The following is a 23,517-nucleotide window of genomic DNA, read 5'->3' on the forward strand; positions in this document are numbered from 1 at the left end:
AGAAATCAAACACATCTGAAGAGCACCAAGTAAGGAAACCTGACTTACACATACAAAACCAATGGAAAAACACAGATTGACACACATGCTAGCTACATAAGAGAACATATTAGCTTCCAACAATTATTACGAATAAATTGCTAAGATTTGCATGCCAAAAAAAACCCAAATGAACTGGCCACAGAAAAATGAATGTAAACAAGAAGTTTACCTGTGCTGTTAGTGAGGGTTGCACACTTTCCACTTCAATTACAACATCTCGGCAAGGTGCAGCTGCTAGAATAGTAACTGCAGGTAAAACAATTTATTAAACCAAGAAGCACTAAGAGCCAGTTTTGCAATTCATTCAGGATTCATAACTTCAGCTTTTATTTCTCTTACCGTAATTCTTTGCTCTTTTATTTGCTTCTATCGATGGGACAGTCTAGAGAACTGGGCTGCTGATTGTTAAAACTGGAAGAAAATATTTTTCCTACTTCTAAATCAGTGTTTTTCAAACTTGGCAACTTTAAAATGAATGAACTTCAACTCCCAGGAGTCCCCAGTCAGAATTCTCAGAGTTGAAGTCTACCTTTCTTACAGTTGCCATATTTGAAAAACATTGCTCTAAGTCAGGGGTAGGCAACCTCGGCTCTTTTATGACTCATGGACTTCAACTCCCAGAATTCCTGAGTCAGCTGACTCAGGAATTCTGGGAGTTGAAGTCCATGAGTCATAAAAGAGCCGAGGTTGCTTACCCCTGCTCTAAGTGAACTGTATTTGGGGGAGTTAATTGCCAAGTCAAATTGCTCAGGACACTGGCTGCCAAAAGGCAGAATCTAAGCATATAAATTAGTATTTATTTTAGAGCAAAGAACAGTTTCTGTATTTAAGCTCTAAATGCAGTTGCTTGTGTTGCCAGAATACCCCATTCCTGCAAGATGGAATTATCATCAAGCTTGGAGGCACCCCAAAGTCTTATAGGTAGAAGGAGGCACATTCAGCACTCAGGAACAATCAGAAAACTTCATGGGGCAAGGGAGTGAAATGGATGGTCTGTATTTGAATCCCCACTGCAACATTCTGGTTGAGATTCCTCCTTAATGAAGTTAAATGCAGAACTATATGCTAGAATTTAAAAAGTGGGGCAAAGTTATAGTAGGAGTAACGAAAGTAATCTTATTTATCCTTGGTATGTATACAAAACCATGAATGTTAATGGCTGTCAATTATCTGGTTTCATTCTTTCTCAATGCATACTGATTTTCTTCTCACTGACTCCCCAAAATATGAAAAATAATGATGTACTTTTATAACTATCACCAAAGTTTAAGTTATTTATTTCAGTGAGGTTTATGTAAAGGTGCTGTTAATTTTATAACTACAGTATACCTTTCATCTGTGGTGCAATATCTTCTTCAGTAGCATAAGGATCACAGCGAAACCTCTCCAGTAAATCAATGGTACATTGTCCCACGATAGGCTTACGGCCAAACTGCCTGTGATCTATCACTTTAAGAACTAGTGATGGAGTGTACAATTCCTCTTTGGGCAACAGCTAGTAAAAACAAGCAAAATACATACTACATATATTACATTTAAAACCAATTGTAAAAAATACATATAACATAGCAACATCTGGTGTGTAAAAGAGAAAAAGTTAAAATAATTGAAGCTAAGTCTATTTTTAAAAATACAGAGGTACCCTGGTACTCAACTGCTTTGAAACTCATCAAATTTGGTACATTTTGATGCAAAATTTTTGTCCCAGTACTCATCATTTGCTACTCAAAGCACAAGCTAGAACTTCTCGGTGTCAGCTGCCTTGTGATTATTATTATTACATTATTTCTTATGGGAAAAATCTGTTTGGTACTCAAAGTTTTTGGTACTTATCCCGGAACCAATTAAAAATGACTACCAAAGTACCATTGTAAATCAACACATATAAAATCTGATGGAGCTTTGTGACAAAGTTGCAGCTGTTTTCTTGTTTTGTTTTGTTTTGAAATCCCCTGAGTATCCCCGCAAAAGACAGGGAGAGTAAACATTTTACATGCCTTCCCAAACTTTCTTCTCCGGTGAAAATTAAGATCCACATTCTACAGTCAAAATGAACAACTTTGGGGACTCCAATCATAGACCTCTTACATCTCTCCCAGCTTGGTTCTCAAAAGAAATGGCTAAATCAAAAGCAAATTGGGTCAATCCATTTTGCTACATGATAGAAAAATATTTTTTTTATTTATTTTTTTAATTCCATTTATATCCCGCCCTTCTCCGAAGACTCAGGGTGGCTTACAAGCTTAGCAGTAGCCTTCATTCTATGTATATGCCTGCTTATTAGGGCTTTCACACACACCCCAAGCGGCATTATTACAAAGTCAGCTTAATTGCCCCCAACAATCTGGGTCCTCATTTTACCTACCTCGGAATGATGGAAGGCTGAGTCAACCTTGAGCCTGGTGGGATGCGAACCTGCACTAATTGCAGGCAGCTGGTGTTACTTAAGCACCAAAGAAGCTAACAAATTAATACAGTTTTATATATTCGGATGGGAGAATATGTTGTGATTTTTTGCTTTAGCTCACAAAAAACTGTCTTATGTTCAGGGATGAGATGTAGAAGATAATGAATTTAGCAAGGGATGAAGTCAAGCATTTAGCAGGGAAGGGAGTGCTTGATATTCTACAATATACCTACTTCATGCTGTGCATCTGCATATGTTTATAATAATGATATCTGTGTTATAGGAATTCAACATTCCTACTCATGTATCTTCCCATCTGCTTCTGAATGAGGATACAGACATATAACCATACTGCAACTGAAGCTGCATGCAAACTTAAAAATAGGATTCATTTACAATGCTTAAATTTTTGCTCTGAACAGTTTCCAGATCAATACATATTGATCATAAAAAATAGAACCAGCATGTATTGTGTGTGTGTGTGTGTGTATAGGCATAGGTATAGGTGTGTGTGTGTGTGTGTGTGTGTGTGTGTGTGTGTGTGTAATATGTACTATACATCTTTGCTATGAGATTTTTTGTACTATCATACCACTTTCATGAAAAGAACAGATCCGGGAAAATTAGGTGTCCTCTTCAAGTTTTTGATCATTACAGATTCTACCATTACGCCTCCACATTCTATAATGAGACTGGGAGAAGTCACAGAAGCCATTTGATAGTTTTTCATGTTCCGTAATCCCCAGGCAAGGATCTATTAAAACAAATGAAGCAACCAAAACATCACGTTAGGAAGGGAAACATAATCTGCTACAAAATTAATGTAAAAAAAAAGAAGGGGTGGGGTGAGAATGGCACAACTTGCTGCGGGCAACTTGCTGCAGCCAACTTGCTATGGCCAACTCACCCTGCCCAACTCTCTGTGGGCTAACTTGCCACAGGACAACTTGCCATGAGACAATTTAACAATTCAATTTAATTATTTAAAATAAATAAAAATATTTTAATTTTTGTCCTTCACATTTCATTTTGTCCATTGTTTTGCATCCTTTCTTTAATGATTCTATTCCATAATTTCTTTGATGTTAGTGTAACTCTTGGACTGCAGTGAGTTGGCTGTGGCGAGATGGCCGTAGTGAGTTGGCTGCAGTGAACTGTCATCGACCCACCGGGGGGCGGGGAGCCACATTTTAATCAGGCTTTGTAGCATATATTTTTTCTTATTGATCAATTTATACCATACGAATTGGTACAGAAATCTATCCCATTCTATTTTTACATTAATCTGCATTTAGTTCAGGAGAATGTAAGTCTCTAGTTTTCTGCATTACAGTACAAAAATTTGAATAAGAATAACAATACATATGAGATGTATTTACCAAAGTACAATATAAATAAATAAATAGAAAAACCAAAAGTCAATAATTCAATTGGCTCAAATCCCAGTAAATAAAGATTAATAGGAAAATGATCAACAACCAGTGCATTCACCAACAAAACTGTAAACTCCTATGAAAGACTTCTATTCCCTATGAATATTCATAAAGTGAAAATCAGACACCCTAACTACTAAATGAATAAGTGGGTGCAAACTCAGTTAGTCCTCAATCAAGTTCTTGAGGTTAATGGTCAAGGAAATTCCAGGAACTGACAATAATGGTGATGAACATGATAACAATGCTACATTCTTATCTGCACACTTATTTAGTTAGATGTGAATCAGGTTGACGATTTCAAAATGTGGCTCAATATAATTTCTGATGATTCCTATGTGATGAGCATAGACATCTCTAGCAGATCCAAAAAACATAAAGGTCAAGTATGCTTCAACTCAAACTTGAGCCCTGCTGACTTAATGGATTTAGCCATGAAGGTTTTTTGGCATCAGTATGCAAGTGTTTTGCCATTGTCTTTTTCCAGGATGTTGTATTAATTCCCAGGGTAATGTATTCTCATGAATGTAATGCTACGTTATTCATAAAACCAGGTGCATTTCATAATATTCAGCATTCCCATAATATATTTTGAAAGTGCTCAAATTAGTTCACCTATGTAGTTCTTGGATGCCCACTATAATCCTTAGATGCAAGATTGAGATATAATTGTTAATTTGAGACCAAGTTCGTGACGGATAGGAATTAAGGATTTTTGAATTCATCATTAAAGCTTTTAATAATGACATCAAATCTGACATTGGATGAACATTGCACAACAAAAATAAAACATAATCCATTTTTAGGGGATAGTTGCCTAAACAATTGATTTATTAAACTATTTATTAAACATGAAGAGTACACTAAGATTTTATGCTAGCACTTGGCCTTGTGTAAGCAAGTATGCCCAAATGCCTTATTAACAGGTCACTTTGGATAACAAATAAGCAACAATCATAATACCTCAATTGCAGTCAGTTGCACAATAGGTCTAATTCCTTGTGGCACCATATATAGATTTGGTGCCCGTTGAGAAGGAAGAATTGGAAGATTGGTGCCACCCTGTTTAAAGACATAGATACATGTTTCTATAATTTATAATGAGACCAAGCATGGATATTATATCATTACAGTACCTTAAATCCAAAATAAGTCAACTCGTTTTTATTTACCTTTTCTCTCAGTATAAGCTCAGCAGCTAAAAGAACATCTCCACAAACCTTGCCCCCATTCTTAACTGGGTACCAAAGAAGTTTTGGATTGATATCAATATCTGGGTTCAATTTGACCATTGGAGAGCAAGAAGTTCTTCCAAGAAATTCATCTTTTCCCTGAAATCCCAAATAACAAAATTATCATATATCTGACATCATTAAACTAAAATAAGACATAAAAGGTTGGTACCTACCACTTGGTCATTGTCAAAAAGTTCAACAACCACCTGAGGAGGATTTTGTGCTACCATTTGGGGATCACCATAAATTTCAATTTCATCAAATATAATAGTTTGATCCCAGGTTGGGTTCAGTGTTGAATGGATAATCTCAGTTGTTTTGCTTCGATGAAGGAATGAAACATGAGCATATGGATCTGAAAGAGCACAGCAAGGGAATACTGATATACATTTATTTAGAGTTATATTTTCCCATATTTTTCTACTCTTTTTGCTTCACTTAACAGTTCTCCATATCATAAAAGTAGCCCTAACCCTGGTACTGAGTCATTGTAATCCACATTGCAAGATTCCAAAAGATTTCAAAACTGCAATTTACATCATTCCCCTTTTTCAGGACTAGATGCAAATGATTATAGAGTTTTCGGCCTACTATTAAAAAAGCTCTTCTAAAATCATAAGGGGCCTCTGAATAAGAGGGTAGGATATCATTTTCTGTACAAATTGCTATGACTTGGTATCATTCAAAGATCATCCCTCCGATTTCTCTTGCAAGACACACAGTGGCTGTGCTACACATTTTTAACTTTAGTCTGTAGAAAGACTGACTTAATAAAGTTACTAAAGAAAAGGTTTCACAGGCCCATGTTTATCCAAGCAATTCTTTATTTCCGATAATATAAATTTCCTCCTGGAAAATGTTTATGGTGTCCTGATTTATCTCTGTATAATAAGAGTGTAACTTTTAAATAAAACTACCTGGAGAACTGAGGGTTTGTAGCTTTTAAAAGCTAATGAAAAAATCTTAAAGCTGTGATTATCAAACCCCACATAGGATTTCAGCCTAAGCAGATTGTAATGCGTTTTACATTATATATGTTACGACATTCTATTTACTGAAGCAAGATTAAAAAGTTTCAAAAAGACCACAAAATGCATCTTACAATTTCAAATGCTCAAAAAAAAAAGGATGCTGCATAAGATGCAGCGTAATATTCCTAATTACAGCATTGGACCATGATATTTGAAGAAATACACTGAATAGCAATCTGATTGAGGATTAATATTCATTAATTGGAGGTTTCTCCTTTACATCGCTCCTTTTATTGGAGCGATATTCATTTATAGAGACATAACAGCTCTTCTTGAGTGAAGTACACAAGAGGTACACAATTGGTGCTTCCATTTCCATGACGTTCCTTCCATGCGTTGCTTTTGCTTTTTTCCTTTTAAATTGCTTTTTATTCTGTGCTTTATTTTATTGTTTGAACTAATTGACCAGAGTGCTTCAGATATACATTGGGTTACAAATAATTTAATGAATAGATATCACTATTAAATAATTAGGCAAATCTTTGATTAGTCATAACATGCTGAATAGAAAATGCTCAGATTATTTCCATGGCTCTTCAAGTTGTTTGTTATAAAAAAAAATTCAGAAAAAGATACAGGTTCCTTGAATTAATTCCATGACTTCCGTTCTCTGTACCTGAAAAACTGTCTTTGTCCAAAGCTGTAAGATTTCTTGCCTGATAGATGTAACATCGAAGGTGGTAACTAAAAACTCCTAAAACAACAAAAACACAAGTCAGTATAAATGAAACAATCTTTTTCTTTGTGCATGCCTTTGAACAGGACAAGTCCCTCCAGTTTACTTCCTAGGGCTGAGAGAGAGCGATTGGCCTAAGATTACATAGCTGATTTTGTCCCTAGGTAAAGGTAAAGGTTCCCCCGCACGTGCGTGCTAGTCGTTTCCAACTCTAGGGGCTGAGGCTCATCTCCATTTCAAAGCTGAAGAGCCAGCGCTTGTCCGAGGACGTCTCTGTGGTCATGTGGCCGGCATGACTAGATGCCAAAGGCGCACGGAACGCTGTTACCTTCCCACCGTAGTGGTCCCTATTTTTCTACTTGCATTTTTACGTGCTTTCGAACTGCTAGGTTGGCAGAAGCTGGGATGAGTAACAGGCGCTCACTCTGTTACGCTGCACTCGGGATTCGACCTGCCAAACTGCCGACCATCTGATTGACAAGCTCAGCGTCCTAACCCACTGAGCCACTGCGTCCCTAAGGCAGGACTAAAACTGACAGTTTATATACACTCATCCTCCTCCTTATCCTGTCTGTGTTGGTATGAGGCTCTGTAGTCATTCCCCCATCTGTATTTTGTATGCTATAGCTGTCAATAATTCCCAGTTTCTAGTCATTGTTTAGCATGTATTGGTCTTCATTAATTGTACAGTAATTATTATTGTTTGGTTAGGCTGAAGATTGTTGAACACTTCAGTCATTCTCTTCATCTGTTATTGCCACAAATAAATGGATCAGTTTGGTTCAACAGTATCCTATGTCAGGAAAACATTGAAGAACAGCTAATGCATTTGTTATTTCTAATATAAGCATTGTCTGCCTCCAAAGTTTTTGGATTGTAGGTTTCCAGAGTGTTGAAAGAAATCGTCCACTAGGACCATTTCTATGAGCAGGATCAAAAATGGAATGGAAACGTAGTACAATTTTTAATAAGCACGAGACTGGTCATATGGGATATACCTATATTTTGGACTAGTTTCCTTGACTGATCAAATAAATGGAAATTAACTTTTCTTTATAATTCTTTATTTCTATCAGCATTTATTTTGTAATAATAATATGAAATACAACTGTATTGTATGGTCAAAATGATTATTAACTAAATCTTGCCAGAAGTTAAAGTGGAGCAATACACTGAATGACATTAATGGATCATGGTTAATGATGTGGATCTATTCCTCTTCTCACTTCACTCTATTCCTTTTTGTGCATTGCCCATTATTGCCCATTGAGAGTAATTTGCCCTGGAGTGTGGGGCCAATATTTGCATTTTGGGAGGCCTTACATCAGGCCTGGGGGTCAGAGAGTCTTCTTGGCAGGAAAGGGCTCAGATGATTCTAAAAAAGAGTATTGGGTTTGTTTGCCAGCTTGAGTTTATGCTGTATATCAACTGCAATAAAAGAGCAGCTGTGAGGAAAAACCAAGGAATCCCATCACCATTTGAATAAACAATTTAAACTGACTTACTGTCAAAGTTGCAAGAAACAATAGGAGTGTTTGCACCAAACAAATTTGCTGCTGAATCTGTAGACTTCTCAGAAGTGCGTTCTCCATCTTCAATACTAAGATCTGCTCCCTAAGAGTAATTATTCGAAGTTTAGAAAAACACTTAGTTTAAATCCATAGGTTCAAAATGGTCTTTGTTATCAGGCTTATCAAATAAAAAACCAACATGAAAAGAAAAAGGGAAAGGAAAGGAGAGAAGGCAAACATGGCCATCCATTCTTAGCTATAAGGATTCCTAAAATTAACGATGTCAGTGAAGAATTGATTTAATGGATCACATTTCCTGGAAACAGAATTTTTTAAAACTAAGTCAGCATTTAATTCTCATCTATCTATCTATCTATCTATCTATCTATCTATCTATCTATCTATCTATCTATCTATCTATCTATCTATCTATCTATCCATCCATCCATCCATCCATCCATCCATCCATCCATCCATCCATCTATCTATCTATCTATCTATCTATCTATCTATCTATCTATCTATCTATCTATCATCTATCTATCTATCTATCTATTTATTGAATTTGTATACCGCCCTATTCCCGTAGGACTCAGGCAACTTCTTATAACTTCTTATTCCAATGAAATGGAGAAGAAAAATTTACTTCTCAGAACAGAAAAGCGTATTTAGACTACTGTTTCAAAACAATGATACTCACAGTCTTTTTGCAGCATTTCCTACCCCCCTTTGGGGAAAAAAGGAATTCTAAGAATTTCTGTATTTCTCTCTGACTGCACCTATCTGCTGCAGACTACTAAATCCCCAAACCATAATATAGTACAGGTAATTCTTGACTTACTATTTGTACAACAACTGTTTGAGGTTATAATGGCACTAAATAGATGACATATGACCCGTCCTCAAACTTACAACCATCACAGCAACCAGTCACATGATCAACCAGCATGTATTTATGACAGTTGTAGCAACCTGGGCTTACAGGATCACCATTTGCAACCATCCCAGCCAACTTCTTATATGCAAAGTCAATGGGGGAAGCCGGATTTCCTTAAAAACTATAAAATTCACAGCGACTCACTTAATGACTGTGGCAAAAACAGTCATAAAATCGGGTGTGAGTCACTGAACGATTGCCCTGCTTAGAATACTTTCTTGCTATGTTTAAAGAGCATTTGCAGAAGGGAAGATCATTAGGATTGTGACAAGGGGAAAAAAGAATTGAGAGGGCCAGTTTTTATCCACTTGCCTAGGTGCACTTTTAAAATAACAGGTTACCCCCCTTGAGGTGATCATTAAGGGATAACAGAGAAGGCAAATTATTCCTACATACCAGAGCTCCTTCAAGTTTAAAGATGGCAGCTGCCCCATATGTATCCGAGGGAGCCATTTTTCTCCTCCAGCGTCTGCGGCGGAAAGTATCAGAGCTATGTTGCTTCCAGTGAAACTTCCACCCAATCAAAGAGGCAAATTCCCACCCTTCTTGATCTTCGTACGACGCAGTTTCCTAAAAGACGATCAAAACAAGCAGTTCAACGTAAGTGTTTGACAAAACATAGAATTACTTTCTGTTTTCTACATTGCTGCCCCCTCTGTTCTTTTCAACAGACACTCATTGTTGGTTGCAACTGCTTTGTCTTACCTTTGATGTAATTGTTTGGTTTGGATCTTTTCTGCGTTTTCGAACCAATCTTCGCCTTCGATGGGTGTGATACATTTTTTCGGTTGCACCCCAGGATCTTGGTTTATTGTCCGGAGGAATGGTAATTCCATATTCCCAACCTTAAATAAATAAAGAAGAAGAAGAAGAATTGATGAACTGGACTCTTCTTTCCCTAGTCAATATAGTAGCTACTGAAAACTATGATTCACAGCCTGCAGTTTAAATATTTTATTATGATATGGCCTTCATCAATCTAATTCTTTGGTATTTGGTATTCTTTGGTCTGCTGCCAGGAACGTTTTCCCATCACCCTGTGCGCTCACACAGAGAGGGCCTTCTCAGGGTGCCGTCGGCCAGACAATGTCGGCTGGCGACCCCCAGGGGGAGGGCCTTCTCTGTTGGGGCACCTGCTTGGTGGAATCAACTCCCCCGGGAGCTCCGGATGGCCCCAGACCTTCGGTCCTTTCACCATGACCTTAAGACATATCTTTTCCAACAGGCCGACCTGGACTGATGATAATGGGGTTTTTAATTATGATTTTAAATGTTTTTATTGGTTTTAGTGGGACTTTGACACAATTTAATTCTTTTTTAATATTTGTATTCATTTGTATTTTATTGTTGTTAGCCGCTCTGAGTCCTTCGGGAGATAGGGCGGCATACAAGTCTCATTATAAATAAATAAATAAATTATAATTGCTTATCCCTGTATCTTGTACAGTACATCTCCTAGGTAACTCAGACAAATGTATTCATGCATTTATTTACACAATTTATATAGGTGACTCTACATAGTACACTAAGATGAAAACCAAAGGAATAATTAATAAAACAATATACAAAATACCCAACATCTATCACATCTTTGGGGTTAAAAAAGCAATGCCTTATCACTAAAACAATAATTAAGCAACCTACCAATCAGATTAACTTGGTCTCCCATCCCAAAAGCTTGTGGTACATCTTTAATGCTTAAAACATGCCAACAGGATTGGGACCTTCCAGATATCTGGGAGAAGATGTTTCACAGGCCAGTCATAGTGACAGAGAAGGCATGATTCCTAGGTCCTGCAAGTTGGCACTAAAAGATGGGACCTGGAGTAGCCCATCTCTGCCAGTTCTGGTGAGGTGACTAGAGGTGACAGGAGACAGGAGGTCCTGGAAACAACCTGGCCATATGCACATAGGGCTTTATATAGTAGCCCAATCCACCTCACAGAGTGGTGGTTGTGGGTAAAATGGGAGGGACAAAGGCGTACTAGGAATGTTTGCCACCTTAAATTATTTATAAAAATAATGAAGGCAGCATAAATAAAATAAATAAATATCCACTACACATTGTCACTACATTAGAAACTCCCCTCCATTTCAAATATTCCTTGCTTCTGTTTGAAATGGAGAAGTTGGGGCTACAAAATAACTGCAATCTGTTAGTCATGTCCGAAAACATTTTTGTCATTAATATTTTAAATACTTTGATTATATACCAACAGTTTCTATTGTTTTTCTTTCTATCTATCACTTGCTTATTCTGTTCCCCATTAGTTTTATTTACACACACACACACACACACACAAACACACACACACACACATCAGCACAATCATAAGTTTATGTTGCAAGATGGGCAGCCAACTTTAACAAAGTTCAATAAAAAGCAAATCAATTGCCACATAGAGTGGCAGCTAAGGACAACAGCAGTTAATATAAATAACATCCAGTTCAAAAGTAAAAAAAAAAACCACACACACACAACATGCTACATATGGAAAGCAGACAAAGCATGGCTTCTGGAAATCTTTCCAACAACTTTACCATAGTGATCACAGGATGAATCTGTTTTCTGTGGAATCAAGTAATGTATTGCATTTTTGTATACATGCCCCTCATGTTGTGTTTGTGTGCATGTGTGCACTGGGAAGTATAGAATGGGTGGCATAGGTTCCACTCTGAGTCATGTGACCCAAAGTAGGAGGAGGGACGGCTTAGAACTGAACAGTTGTTAAAACATTCTAAGCCATGGACCAATTGAATCTCCCGTAGGGATATATCAGGGGGTTTTCCCCTCCATAACTGCAGGCCTGATCTGCCCATTTTTGAACCATCTTTCTTTGTGTCTGTGGAGAAGGTGTCTTTGGTCATCCAGCTCATGGTTGTCCGAAAGATGCTTTTTCAAGAGGCAACTGGACTTTCTTGTTTTTCTTTGAAGACATTTCGCTTCTCATCCAAGAAGCTTCTTGGATGAAAAACGAAACGTATTAAAAAAAACCAAACTCCAAGTAAGTCCAGTTGCTTTTTGAAAAAGCACCTTTGGGACAACTTTGTTTGTCATTTTCCTTGCCCATATCAAATGTGTCTTATCCTATTTTGTTTTCAGAGAATTATCCTGATAACTTTCAGATGGACAGAGTCCTGAATCCCTCTGTATAATTTCCTTCCAACATCCTGCTTGCTTGAAAGAATAAGACATCAAAACCAGCATATATTATTTGCAAAGTACGCTTTACAAAATATTTCTAAATTCATAGTTAAAATTCATACGATATCCTCCTTTGAGGCAAATCAGTTCATATTTGGTTCCAAACAAGCTTGCCAATGTTCTCATTTTTTTCATCTTTTTCTCATAAGCCAACGTTCATAAGACTCGTTACATTCACATTTGAAATAAAAAGCAGCCTGCAAGTTCTAATACTTACCTTTTTCATCCACTGCTCTGTTGATGTCATATATCCAAGCATCATCATCCCACATCCAGCCAGGAGGACATGTTATTTCACCTGGTGGGGGGGCTTTTTCTCCATTCTTTGAAACATAGAAGCATACTGAGAATTATGTTCACATTTAGTAGAATGATATATATGCGTATAATCAGGGATGTTCGGTTTTTTTTTAAAAAAAAATCAAGATAGTAGTTGCAACTGCATATCAAAACTCTGTCCCATTTTCTTTTCATGATGCACATAAAAAATCAGTCTGGTAGGTGGGTCAACATCTTGATTTTTTTGACCCCATCTTTGGGAATCCACTACATATAATAATAACCCATTACAAAGTAGAGCACCTAAAAGACCACTAATTTTAATATCAGAGACAAATGGGGCTCCACTCTGCAAATTTATGTCCCAAATTGTTTCAACCTTTCAAGTACTATAATACTATTGAGTGGGTTTGATGCACCAGACTAGCAAAACTAACACCTGTTCTTTTCTATTTGACTCCTCCTGTTGTACAATTGGAAGCAGCAAAGTAGGATCCAATAGTTGTAGGCTAGCAATAGAGTTATATGCAACTTTTTAAAGGATGCACACATCAATTCTGGATGCACAGTTCATTTTACAACTCAGTGACACACATTTTAGTTTGCTTGCAGATTGCAATTCACATTTTGTTTGTTTTAAACAGAAATAATAATAAAAAATGTATCTCCCTCAAGAGCTCAAGGCAACATTTTCTCCACCAATTCTTCTCCGTATAATCTAGCAAACAACTATGGGCCAAGAGTCAAAGACTGACCCAATTTCACCTGGAGCGCTTCCATGGCTGAAGGGGCACAGACAGGATGTTAAAAGTGGTTTGATGAGCAAATCAGTGTTCAATATGCTAAGCCATAATGAAGAGATAATACTCTGCCAAAATAAATAAACCACATTATGGTTTAGTATTAGGGGGAACTTTATTTATAGCTTAGACCTAATGAGGTTTTATAACAATAGTACTTAGACCAGGGGTGTCAAACTGGCAGCCTGTGGGCCAGATGCGTCATGTGCAGACCACGCCCAGCCCAGCTCTGCAAAGGCAAAAAATGTTGCGATATGTCACAATATGTCATGTGATGCAATTGAGTTTGATACATGTGACTTAGACTTATATATTGCTTCACAGCACTTTACAGCCCTCTCTAAGCAGTTTACAGAGTCAGCATATTGACCCCAACAATCTGGGTCCTCATTTTACCAACTTCGGAAGAATGGAAGGCTGAGTCAACCTTGAGCTGGACAGGATCCAACTGCCGAAATTCTGGCAGTCAGCAGTCAGTAGAATTAGCCTGCAATACTGCATTCCAACCACTCCTCCACCACGGCTCTTATCATGGGATTGGAAAGAAATTGCTTAGTTCCAGGCAGATCCTCATTATCTAGCTGCAGTCTTTCTTTCACACAGACAAATACACACACCAAACGCATTAAGTCATCTATACCTGGAATAAAAAGTCTACAGCACTTAAAACTGCTAAGTCATCAGAAGCAGCTCTTACCACATCTGTATATTGATCTTCACCTGCTTTCCATTCTCCTCCAGGATAACGGGTCTCATTTTGATATACTTCATCAGTGAATTCAGTGTGGCCGGCATCTGCTTCTGTCAGCAAGCTGTGGAGCCAGAAGGAAAACTTAAAACCGTTAGATAACAGGAGATGTCCAACAAAAGACACTGCCCTATAGTATAAACCAGAGGGCATGGTTCTTTTTAAAAGGCTTTTACCAGGTGTTTTTTTTAAAAAAACACTATTTATATTATCTATTTCTATTTTTAATTAATATTAAGTGGTGGTAGCTATTTTTAGTTTATCTGAACTTTTTTTTTGATAATAACAGCAATAAATGAATCTGCAACTTAGTAAAGCATGATATGATGCAGACATTGGTGACATACAGCTCCATCTACCAGAAGGAAAACAATGTGTTTCTTTGCTTTAGAATGGAACATTAGGGGGGAAAAAAACCAGGTAGGAGGAGGCAGAAAACTAAGTGAAAGAGGGGGGAGGGGAAGGAAAGTGCCCCATGAGAGGGAGAGGAAAAGTTGAGATAAACTTAGAAGAGTAGAAGCAGTGAGCTGATAGAAGAGCTTGGGGTAAAATTAAAATGTTCTGGTTATCTGGGATGAGTTTGATCCGGTTACTCCCAAGAAAGCGGGCAGGGTCTTTTGTGTGATTGAATACTGTCACAGCTATGTTAGGTCCATAACCTCCTGAAAAAGTGATATGTGGCTGGGCCAAGTTTGTGTCAAATGTTACTTGGTTGGAGGGAGCCATTCCATGTGCCATGATGACTGCATTATTCTGCCTTCTTCTCAAGACTCCATCACTGGATCCATTAGTGCTGGAGAATTTCATCCAGTCGCTAATCTTCCCTTTCTGGTTGTTCAGAAGGAAGTAGGCCTACAGCTGATTATCTAGACCTGTCGCAGTCAGGTTTCAGACCAAGTTATGTCACCAAAAACAACATCAGTCATGCTTGTGGATGAAGGTGGATTTTGGATGGGTGAAGCACATCCACCCCACACCTTTACACGAAAATGCTGGATGAGGCTACCTATGGAGTCAAGAATCATCAGATGATAGTCAGTTATATATCTCTGTCTCAGGCCATCCAAGTGATGCAGTCAAGGCATTTTCCCAGGGCCTGGAGGCTATGTAGGTCTGGATGGGGAAGAACTGGTTTTGGCTCAATCCTGAGAAAACCGACTGGCTTTGGGATTTAGGTCACATGTTCTTAATTATTTGCAACAGGCTGTATATGGGGCTACCCACGAAGACCATTCAAAATTTCAGCCCAGAACGCAGTAAAATATAATGTGCACATATGGAACTCCAGGTCACTGCTGCTAAGTGAGCTGCACTAGCTCCCCGCCAGCTGAGAGGTGCAGTTTAGATGTCAGTTGTCACCTTTAAATCCTTTCATGGCTCTGATTTTTCTTTTTCTTCTTTAAATCAATTGGATAATTATGTTTTTATCCTTGTTCACTCTCCAGGGTTCCTCTGGTTAATCACATACATTTGTTTAATGAATGTATAAGCAGCATTGGTTAAAAGCAGAAGAGAAAATTGGAGGAAGTAGTGGTGGTGGGTGTAAAAAGCACTACAAAGGAAGACAGTTGAAAGGGAGTGGATACAGTAGATGAACTGAGATGGTTGGGGACCGAACTCGAGAAAGCAGACAAGTAGGAAAAGTTGGTGAGTTCAGCAAAAGAATAGAAGGAGATGATGTCAAAAGAGGATTGGTGGATGGCAGAACATGGTGGAAAAAGAGGTGGCTGAGATGAACCGGTTGTTAACATTCAAGCAACAGCCAAGCTGTTCTGGATATTCTACCCGCAGGCACAGTGTTTAGGCTTCTTAGTATACATTTTCTCAATTTGTTTAGGCACTACAGCAGGAGAAAAAAGTGGATTTGTTCAACAATGAAACAGAAGCATTAATTTTCCTGAATGAAGGTGAATATACGTGTCCCAGGATAATGTTACAGGATCCAATCTGGGCCAGTTAGTATCATCAGAGGTTTTGTCTTCTGAGCTTTCAGATTCATGCTAGAGCCCATCTTCAGGGAACTTCTCTCGAGCAGTGTGTGCGCTTTGAGCTGTTCTGCATGTGGCATTTATATGGTGACTGTTGTATGTGGCTTTTTAGATGTTGATTGGGGTGTTGATGGCTGGCTATTAAGTCGTTGGCTACTGTTTGCTTGTGCTACCAAGCCCTGGCCTCCTAAGTACTTGATAAGCTGGTGATAAGTCAGCACTCCTGTTGGCTGATGAGGGGCCCCGTTTCCCAGGCTTCAATCACTTCCCTGGCTGTTTTTGTGCCTACTCGTCCATCAATGTTAGTAGCTGCAAAATTGAATGAATGACCATGTTCATTGCAATGTGAGGCTACCAATGAGTTTCCTGAATGTGTTTTTCCTACCAATAAGTCCTGGATGAAATATCTTCTATATCTTCTATCACAAATAAGTAATTTGACTACAGTTGGAATATTGTTATACAGAATCTGCCCAAGACTCACAAGTATGCCTCAGAACTGGAGGTATGCACCTAGATTCCACTTATCTTCTACCTTATCATAGGTTTCATAATCAGTGAAAGTAAATATATCAAAAAGTAAACAAAATGTTATTAAAACTGATTATTGAGAAAATGTAATCCTTCCTTCCATCTGCTGATAGCTGAGATTTCAGAAAGAGTGGTCTGTTGGCCAAGTTACATTCCGTAGATTACTTGGTTTCAGACAAGATCCTTTTCTGCCCTACGAAACTTAAATTTGCCTTTGAAAATCTTTGGGAGGCCTGTTGTGATTCAGGGTCAGCCTGTGGGTTCGGCAGTTGGGTCGGACGACTCAGAGGAGGAGGGGGGTGTTGAAGAGCTTGCTGAGGGGGTTGAAGATCTTGCTGATGAGAGCCCTCAGCCAGGCCCCTCCCACCTGGTCACGACGGAGACCCAGCTGTGTGAGCCTGATAGCGTGGATGAAGATGACGCACAGCTGGCCCTGTTCAAGGACGCCGGACGCAGGAGGCAATCAATCAGGAATAAACAAAGGAAGGCAATGGGGCACCTCGGAAGGAGGCAGAGAGAAGCCACGCCCTGAACTGTATAAAAGGGGAATGCGTGGGAGGGCTGGTTTGCTGAAGGCAACCGCTTGATTAGTTCCTGTTTCATAGCTCCTGTTTCATGGTTGGTGTCTTGTTTGCTCTGTTTTATGTTAATAAATGTGGCAGGCTTAATTCCAGCCTCTTGCCATTTGTAAAGGGGTTGTCCCTGCTTTTTCTGCAGGGCCGGTAGCAGGCTGGTACAGAACAAGGCCCTTGAAATAGCATAGTTAGTAAAACTCCCTGGGATACAATATAACCTGGCTGGCTTCTCCAGAAGTCTCAAAACAAGCTGGCACTCATCAGCCCTTTTCTCAACATTCATAACTCTTAAGGCAGCCTTTATGTTGCAACCTTCCCTTGGCATAAACAGGTTTATGCAGGAGACCTTAATAGAACTGCTTTTCAACAGAAGTTAGCATTTTCCTGCCTTCCTTTCTTCCTGCTAAATTTATGAGATTTCCTCCAATGGAAATGACATAAGCTTTCCTCCCCGCTCCATTTTATGAGGAGAATCCAAGCCAAAATCTGACCTTCTTTCAGGATCAACGAACCACTCGCCTTCCCACTCCCATCCTTTGGGAGGCAAAAAATATTCTCGTTTCAGTTTGATTTTTCCTGTGACATCAGAAAACTTGTGGCGTCCAACAAGACCTCTGGTCCCCCACTTTCCAAACATAAGAACCTGGTTTTCATACTGTTGCCAAAAAAAGGTAAATACAACTTTAGAAAAAAATGAAGCTGTTCACATTTCAAAGCCATCGAAAGAAAAAGTCAGGCACACATTTACAACTTTATACGGAGTCTGTTTCATCACTGTTCCTTTCCCAGGAACAGAATAACAGAGTCGGAAGGGACCGTGGAGGTCTTCAACCCACTGCTCAAGCAGGAAAACCCTATTTGGCCACTTCCTGATTTACTCCATAACCTCCATCTAGATGAGATGGGTAGCACATAAATTTAATAAAGAAATAATTCCCAGTCAAGGGGGTTTCCAAGTTGTTTTTGCTCTTCTCATCTCCCTTCTAAAATTCTAGGTGTCAAAAACAGATCTTGGTATTTTTCTACCCAACACATCTCCATTACGCCTCTTTCCCAGCCCAAGAAACGTTCAGGTTCATACATCAATGTTCAAGGAACTTCCCCAGCAGACTTTTTTTTTAACATAAAAGCACACATTTCTTCTACCTTTCACTCGTCACCTTACAAACTGTTTGAAGATCTCCTAGTAATATTCGTGGGCTTTACAAAGATCCCACTGTGTTCATCACAGGTCTGTGAGCAATGTCAGGAGAAGCCCTAAAACTACTTCGAAAATAAAACTTCTAGAATGAGTTAAAAATTCATGCAGATCATGGAAGAGGCCCAGGATGCTGGCCTCAAAAAAATAAAGCCTGAGCAATGTTCAAATTAATCTAAAGGCATGGGAAAATCTGTAGAGCTTTAGCTAGGGAGAGGCTTTAGGACTATAGATGAAATGAAGATTTGAACACATTCACCAATCTTTCTCTGTAATGATAACAGTAGATCCAAATATAGCCCACCTATATGGCCTGCAGATCTCGATAGTGGACCCCAGCCAAGCTTTTGTGGCCTATAAAACTGCCCCTTAGATTTTCCCCTTGAATTCATGGGAACTTGCTGATTAATTTTGTGAAGAAATAGTTGAATTTATGTACAGGGCCAATTCTGCTTATTCTTTCCAAGAAATGATGAGGTTTCAGCCCCATCCTCTCTGATAATATTAGTGCATCACAAAAAAGTGTAGCCTCCCATCACAAAATATTTTCCTGCCATGCATAACAGCTGTACCTGAGCTGAAGCCCCTGCTACTTTCAAAATCAATCTCTGGAGTGTAGCAGGCTGAAATAAGTCCTTTAATTCAAAACTACGGGAAGGGTGACATCATGCAAAGCTACGAAGCTGTACAAAAGTTATCTATTACATGGCTTCTGCTGAATTGTTTATTACTTAATTTCCTACCTTTATATTCATGGGCACTCAAAGACAACTACCGTGTTTTCCCAGAAATAAGACTCACCCAGAAAATAAGCCCTGGCCTGATTTTTTTAGGGTGCAGCTAATATAAGCCCTACCCCAAAAATAAGCCAGGGGTGGGTGGGCATGGTCAGCACAGGAGGCGGCAAGCACGCAGGGACCAACGGTGTCTAGCAGCAGCAGTTGCCCACACAGTACAGGTAAGTCCCAGCATGGAGACGTAAGGGGAGGCAGGCAATCTGGATGTGCTGTGCAGCCACCTGGAGGCAGAGGCTCAGGGGGGGAGGCAGGCGATCTGACACACTACCTGCTCCATTCCCCTGTCTCTCGGCTTGCCCGTACCTGCCCCAAGCATTGCCTGCCCTAGCGTGGCTGCGGGCAAAGCCGAGAGACAGTGGGACAGAGTGGATGGCGCATTGGGTTCACCTGCCCTGGCATGGCCACAAGCAAGCCAAGAGAAGGTGAGATGGAGTGAGTGGTGTGTTGGGATCACCTGCTCTGGCGCAGCTGCAGGCAAGCCAAGAGACAGTGGGACGGAGTGGGCGGTGCATCAGGATAGCCTGCCCTGGCATGGCTGTGGGCAAGCTGGGAGTGGGTGGTACGACGGGATTGCCTGCCTTCCCCCCATGCCTCTGCCTCTGCCTGCTGCTGCCTCCGCACGAGCCTCCTGCAAGCCCCCGCAAGCCAGGTGGCAGCACAGCACATCTGGATCGCCTGCCTCCCCCTTGCCTCTGCCTCAGGGCTCGGACTTCACTGTGCTGCATGGGCTGTGGATGCTGCCGGACACTGTCAGCCCCTGTGCACTCACTGTCCCTTGTGCATGTGCCAGGGGTGGGGCGCCCAGCCGGGCAGATCACCTTGATACCATGTTTCCCTGAAAATAAGCCCTAATGCATCTTTTGTATATATATATAAGATTGGGTCTTATTTTCAGAGAAACACGGTAACACAAAAGAATAGGTAGAGGAATACAGAACAACACATTTTGCATGTTTTCAGATGGCCATGTGCAATACCAGCGATAGACTTATTAATTAATAAGGGTAAAGGTTTGCCCTGGAACAATAGTTGTACTATCAATTTGTTCAATCATCTATGGCAGAATCCATTGTAAATATCTCCCAGGTATGTCCCACTAAAATGAACAGAGCTGTACAACACATTGCAGAAGTAAATTTTTCTTTCATTCTAGCTTTTCAAGTCCTCGGGAGATGTGAGAAAGGAGAATAAGAAAAACAATCCTTGGAGCCTGATTTCAGGATATTAGTGTAAGGGGCCAAACCTCAAGTTCCCAGAGTGACACAGTAATGATTAGACACATACCACTTCAGCAAAAACACTGAATGCTCCTTCTGCAAAGCTATTGAATTTTTTTTCGACTGCACTCAAGCCAAGCCAAAAATTGACTCGCAGCTGTGCTGGTATTTTGACATTGTTGTTTTTGTCTTGTGGGTACTAGAGCAAAGAAATAGAAAAAGAAACAGTCACTTCCAGTGTGTCTCCATCACAATAAAGGCATACAGTACAGATTTCCATGACTTGTGCTCCATAGGGTAGCTTGTGCTTTTTCTATCACAGGCTATTTCAAAAGAGTAGAAAATGAAAAAAAAGAGAGGTTCAAAGTATAAACTTGTCCTTGATTTGACTTAAGAGGAAGCAAAGACAGCCAGATGGTTAATCTATTTCCTGTTTTTCCAATCCCAATTGTCACCCTACAATGCTTTGCCACAACCCAGTTCCGAGAATGAAGATTGTAATCACTGCTGATATTTCCTTATTATAAGCAGCTTGAAGATCAGCATTGTTATGTTGAGACACCATACCCATTGAGACACTGTTTACTTCTGAAGTGAAATTGGAAGCATGTTTAAGTCTCACTTCCTGAATTTTATAGCAGAGGTGGTCTTCCAAATATCGCTGAACTCCAACCCTTATCAGTCTCAGCCAGTATGGTTGGCCAGGGAGATGGAAATGAGAGGTCACAGGCTTTCTACCTCTGCTTTAGAGTTTAAAAAACACAAATGGCATGTCCTTACAGGGGCCAGTTCTCATATTTTTGTTTCAGTCATTTTTCTGAATTTTCCTCTAGAATGCAAGGGATCAGCCCTGGACGATGGTAATGATGGCAAATAATCTTGAGAGAAGTGATTGAATACAAGACTGGCTCGTGGCCTAACACAGGGGTTCCCAACCAGGGGTGCTTGTACCGAGTGGTGGGATTTAAATATGCGAACAACCGGTTCTCTGTGTGGATGCCGCTTCCGGAAATCTGTTCTGGGCCTGAGCAACAAAAAATTAGCTACCGGTTCTGCCAAACTGGTGCGAACCGGCTGAATCCCACTAGTGCTTGTACCCCCTGGGGGTGGCAAGACGATATTCCAGAGGGTGCAAAAAGCTTGGGTTTAGAAGTTTCAAAATTATAGTGTATATGCATAATTCATTGCAATTATTTCGAACTTTTGTAAGGGGTGCGAGAATATATCAGAAGCGTTCTAGGGGTGTGGTGTATAGAAAAGGTTGGGAACAGCTGGCCTAACAGAATCATCAGCCATGTGGGGGAGAGTCTTCCTGATCTTAGTTTTTAGTAATGGGAGTTGGCAATAGAGGGAGTTAGCGTTGGAGCCCACACTGTGCTAAAATACCATAGCTACCTGGAGGACATTGCCAACCTATGTCTATGATGGTGGTATCATTAAGTACAGAAATAACTATTCTGCAATAGGCTGATATCAGTTAGAACCACTTTGGTCTAGTGGATAAGGCACCACGCTGGAAAGCAGGAGACCATGAGTTCAAGTCCCCCTTTAGCCATGAAAGTCGGCTGGGTGAATTTAGGCCAGTCACAACCCACCTCACAGGGTTGTGGTTGCAGAGAAAATAGGAGGAGGAAGGTGTGTTGCCTCCTTGAACAATATGTAAAATGGGAAGCAAACAAACCAATTTAAAAATGCAGTCATCTAAAGCAGACTTCTCTATAGAGGGGTGTGTTGTACAGGATTTCTACCAGACTGAGAAAAAATGCTGTTTTTACTTTAATTTACTAGGATACCAGGAAATGTCACCAAAAAGTATAGTTTAGACAGATTAGAGAGATACTTTCACAAACAAAAGAATCCTGGGCCTATCTATTGATTTAAAACTTGCATTCACCAAACATTGCACCAAACCTGGTTTAGAAAGGACTGACTCACAGAAACGCATGGAGTTAACATTACCTTTAAAAAGATGGTCTGAGTTTTCCCACAATATTTGCCAGATGCTTCGGGACATGTTGGTGAATGTAAAATCTCATGAGCAGGAACACGTGCATAGGCCAGTCTCTTCTCTCCTCGGATCATCCATATAAACACGTCAGGCACACTGTTTTGTGGCTTTTGTTTTCAATTAAGGAGAGAACAGTGAAATAGCTTTATTAGTCTTGCTAATATCCAACATTATTTGTAGGCTTCCTTGGAAATACCTCACCAGTGAACAGGCCCATTCTAAAGGGCCAACTTGTTTTCAAGGACAGATGAAATGGAGCAGAGGCTGCAAAACTGTCATAGACACTTATAAATGCCACTCACTTTTACAATATATGCCTGCGTTGGCAGCACATTCTGTACAAGCCACAGTTATGCCAAAGTGATGTCATACGGCTCATGACATCAACATCCAACGATACAATAATGTTACCAGCATCATGGCAGATTGATATAAGTAGGTAAGCCGTGTCATTTATGTCATGGGATCATGATGCACATGTTGTTCTTTGTCCATGGGTGCCCAAGTAAATATGTTTGTGTATATGTGCAAACCCCGTCCCCCCTGAAAGCATTCAGTCCATTCACCTCTTCAGTTAGTTGTATTAATCTGTCCAGCCAATCCTCGATCTCTGACAGAGTGGCCTTCACATCCATGGCTTCATTCCTGAGTCTAATGGCTGCTTCCTGAATCTGATGGAGGCACTTGAGCCGCAACTTGAGGATCTGTGTGTCAAGGATGGTGACATTCTGCTTGCCTTCTAAGCGAGGCAACTCCTTACTGAAAGGAAATGCCAGTAATTTTTTTGCAGTTAAATGTCATTCAGCAAATACTTAGAAGGTCATGAATATCGCCACAAATGAATGCAACGTAGCAATGCCCCAGGGGGTCTTAAGAAACCATGATGGAAAACTCTGAAT

At 39.8% G+C, this 23,517-nt stretch overlaps 1 protein-coding gene across 6 annotated transcripts in view; it reads right to left on the reverse strand.

The window, feature by feature from the left end:
* The window catches only part of MYOF (myoferlin), a 113,177-nt gene that overhangs the window by 22,059 nt on the left and 67,601 nt on the right, over positions 1–23,517 (reverse strand). For all 6 annotated transcript variants that reach the window (XR_014492698.1, XM_083364119.1, XM_083364120.1 and 3 more), the window contains 16 exons: positions 23,185–23,377; positions 22,570–22,725; positions 20,678–20,809; positions 17,890–18,053; positions 14,254–14,368; positions 12,695–12,800; positions 9,978–10,117; positions 9,669–9,842; positions 8,330–8,438; positions 6,765–6,842; positions 5,291–5,472; positions 5,055–5,213; positions 4,846–4,944; positions 3,042–3,203; positions 1,372–1,537; positions 212–288 (listed from right to left, as the gene is read on the reverse strand). Coding sequence is in view for 5 of the 6 variants with exons in the window: in XM_083364119.1 (XP_083220245.1) it covers positions 212–288; positions 1,372–1,537; positions 3,042–3,203; positions 4,846–4,944; positions 5,055–5,213; positions 5,291–5,472; positions 6,765–6,842; positions 8,330–8,438; positions 9,669–9,842; positions 9,978–10,117; positions 12,695–12,800; positions 14,254–14,368; positions 17,890–18,053; positions 20,678–20,809; positions 22,570–22,725; positions 23,185–23,377 (2,212 nt within the window). In the remaining variant the exon portion in view is untranslated. The remainder of the gene's footprint in view (positions 1–211; positions 289–1,371; positions 1,538–3,041; positions 3,204–4,845; positions 4,945–5,054; positions 5,214–5,290; positions 5,473–6,764; positions 6,843–8,329; positions 8,439–9,668; positions 9,843–9,977; positions 10,118–12,694; positions 12,801–14,253; positions 14,369–17,889; positions 18,054–20,677; positions 20,810–22,569; positions 22,726–23,184; positions 23,378–23,517) is intronic.

Source organism: Vipera ursinii (assembly GCF_947247035.1).
Source record: "Vipera ursinii genome assembly, chromosome: 5".
In the NCBI taxonomy this organism is placed as follows: Eukaryota; Metazoa; Chordata; class Lepidosauria; order Squamata; family Viperidae; genus Vipera; species Vipera ursinii.